Raw genomic sequence first — 3,240 nt, forward strand, 5'->3', positions numbered from 1 at the left:
AGCATACTGCTCCGCGCTGAGAACGTAAAGAGCAGTGCTACACCCTTTTTTCATTTGTGCCTCTCGGGTGAACAACAGTCGCTGAACGACAAGAAGGAAACCGACCCGGGAAACTTGGGCAAAAGCCTCGATCCTGTGTATCAGTCCGTGAATCCCTGAACCTAAACGGAAGAGTAGAGCAGAATTATTCATCGGTCACGGATTAACTTGTTGATACACAGGATTGAGGCCTTTGGTCAAGATTCCCGTGTCAGGTTTGTTCTTGTCGTCCGGCGGCTTCCAATAACCTGAAAATCGCAGGAGAAAAGTGCTGAATGTTCGTTCTTCAAATTCTCAGCGCGAATAGCGAGTTCGCCAGCTCAAGGACCCTTTGAAGGCATCTGAAAGTGATTTCAACTGGTAGGTCGGGCGCATCTGAAAGTGATTTCAACTGGTTCCTAGGTCGGGCGTGGACAGCTGTCGGAGGGAGGCATCTCCACACACCAGCTAGTAAAAATGAAAGGCTGTCGTCTAATAAAGTGTGCGCTGTAATCTGGAAAATCTTACCATGTCCCTGCGGTGAAAACTCAGTGGGCCTAATTAAGTGGTAAGTTCTCTTGGAGACGAGGATAGCCTTGGGGAAATAGTTCAATTGCCTGAAGGCGCGTACCATAACCAACAAATTTGAAGCCTGCAACCATCTTCATCACAGCTATTTGGGCAGGCTCGTTGAAGGTTTTATCATTACTACGCCCTGAGTAGACAATTTGGCCGGCAACTTAAAGTGATCTGACGTAGACTCCATATAATATCTGGAAGCTCATGCGAATAATACGGGAGAAGGTACGCCTGATCATCGGAAGAACAACGAATGCCTGTTGTGCCTATTTTTCATGGTGGAGTGCGAAGGGCGTGCCTGTAGGGAAGCAGACTACTAAATCCTTTTGGGGTTTCCTCCCGCCCGTTGTCACCATGCCCGACTAAGTTGTTTCCCGAGTCTCCAGAAAACAAAACTTCGACCAGCTTTTCGTCATTCAGAGTATTGTGTCACTTTAGTGGTCAGCTACTTATGGCGTTCATACCCGTTTAATGTAAACTGTCTCTGTAATCCATAATAGTGCATAAACTTGGCAAAACTTGCACACAGACACGCGAAGGTCTGGGGATGTCCTTGACAGCACAGTGTGTGTCCCGAAGAGGTACAACGGAGACAAATTTGCAGCCGTCAGACGACTTCTGGAATACGTGAATCAAATTTTCTCCTCAAGGCGCAAGGAGGATATGACCTTCACTAGGCCTGTCCTGAGAGCTCCTGTGAAGATAGCTGCAGGATTCAAATCTGTTGGTTATGTGAAGCACTGCTTAGAATTGAAATCTCTCCCTCAGGTTATCCTCGCCCCCGAGGAAACTTTCCACTTTTGTAGGCCTTGTTTGAGCAATGTTTGCCCCATAGGCTTTCACGTGGACCCCAGTAACACGTCGTGTACATGCCGAAAAGATTTTCCAGACTATAGCGCGCTTCATTAGACAATAGTTTTTCTCATTTTTTGTAGTTGGTGTGTGGAGTGACCTTCCGGCAGTCATCCATGCCCAATCTAGGACCCAGTTGAAGCACTTTTGGATGTTCTTTTACGGGGGTCTTTGCGCTGGTGAGTTAACTGTCCAGCACCGAGAACTTAAAGAACAGTGCTTCACAATCTTTCGCTTGTGATTTTCAGCTTACTGAAAGTCGCTGGAATTTTGATCGAAAACCTCGCCCATGTGTAATAGTCCGTGAAATGGGCGAATCTTTTCGTCACCGAGTCGAGTTTCGCATTTGGCGATGCGGGACCTAGAGGCATATAGGTATTTGTGTTTCTGATACACATTTAAGCGTCTGCATTTTTTTCGGAATGATCCTCATATACTCAGGGACCCAAGTAAATATTATATATTCGTTAGATGGAAACACGTCGGTTTGGTTCCCGAACATTCGTTGGACAGCACTCGAATATGCAAAGTATTTTGCCGTGAAATGCCTAAGGAATGACCGAAGCTTCGGTGGACGTCATTGTTACATACCAATTAATAAGATAGGCTAGCCGGGGAAAGCAACAGTCAGTGGAACAATGAGTGAGAAGACGGCTGATTTATTCACTGGCAAGTAAAGCCGTCCTAATATTTCCCTTTTCAAAGTGTGTGTAGGTGTTAAGATGTGGAATCACTTACATTGGTTGAAATGCTTTTGGGTTACGGCTGGACCACCGTCTTGGTGTGCAGATGGTTTCGACTGGGGATTTGTCTGTTTGGGTAGGAGGCACTTGTGCGAATGGTAACCCAAAAGTATCCCACAACATGTTCCGAGGAATCGAATCATCCGGTGTAGCCGGTGCAACGTCTCCAGGGCGAAGTTGGTTCGCGTAACAGACCCGTTTGACAGGCTGTACGTCGACTTCGTATATGACGTTACTTATGCGGTATTTGATGTGACGACGCATCCAATTGTCTCTTCCCCCTGCGTTAGTCCTTACCCAAAACCGAATAACCGGGCTTATAGGTGATATGAACGACAGGTGAACTGTCGTTCCACTTGTGTTCTCTTTTTTCGTAGGTGTGCGAGAGATAGGCAACCACATCTGTAGGTAAACGGGTTTCGTTCGCTTCCGCGAGTGAGCTGTTTTTTGGCACGTTTGGGTTAGGAGTCGCACGTTAGCTTAACATTTAAAGTTTTGGAGTGCTCGTTTGAGAGTGTGGACAAAGCGTTCGACTTGGCCGTTAGATTGAGGATGGAATGTTTTAGGATGGTCAGGTCCTAGTCAAAAGTTCTACTTTTTGTAATATTCCAATGAGGTTTCATTCTCTCTCTGTTGTAGCCAACTGAGCTGTGTTGTGTCGTCCGGAGGTAACCCGTCAACACGCGTAAGGAAGAAGCCAAAGTCGAGCACAGGAACAGGTATTTTTTCGCCGCGAAGTAAGGCGGTTTATATACATCGGAAAAATGGCATGAATTGGCTGAGACTCTCTCTTCAACCGAATAACCAATAGGAACCAACAGTTATGCACGATCGAGCAGAAAAATAACGAAATGCAACGACCAGTAGGAGTCACACGTGAGAGCGGAACGAGGATAAATCAATAGGGACTCAGCACGATGCAATCTGGTGGCTGAACGTGTGGTGACGACAAATATAAGCAGAATGTGAGAATTGACCAGAAACGATCAGTCCGTAGTTGAGACGAAATTTTTAAACACTTAACAGTTCCGTTCTGGTAAAATTTCCC

The 3,240-nt window shown here is 46.2% G+C and overlaps 1 protein-coding gene across 1 annotated transcript in view; it reads right to left on the reverse strand.

The window, feature by feature from the left end:
- The window catches only part of T265_05421 (hypothetical protein), a gene marked incomplete at both ends in the record, with an annotated part of 8,269 nt that extends 8,077 nt beyond the window's left edge, over nucleotides 1–192 (reverse strand). The window contains one exon of the mRNA XM_009170428.1: nucleotides 8–192. Coding sequence (XP_009168692.1) covers nucleotides 8–192 — 185 coding nt within the window. The remainder of the gene's footprint in view (nucleotides 1–7) is intronic.
- Nucleotides 193–3,240: the final 3,048 nt, after the last annotated feature.

This window comes from Opisthorchis viverrini (genome assembly GCF_000715545.1).
Source record: "Opisthorchis viverrini unplaced genomic scaffold opera_v5_103, whole genome shotgun sequence".
NCBI classification, from domain to species: domain Eukaryota; kingdom Metazoa; phylum Platyhelminthes; class Trematoda; order Opisthorchiida; family Opisthorchiidae; genus Opisthorchis; species Opisthorchis viverrini.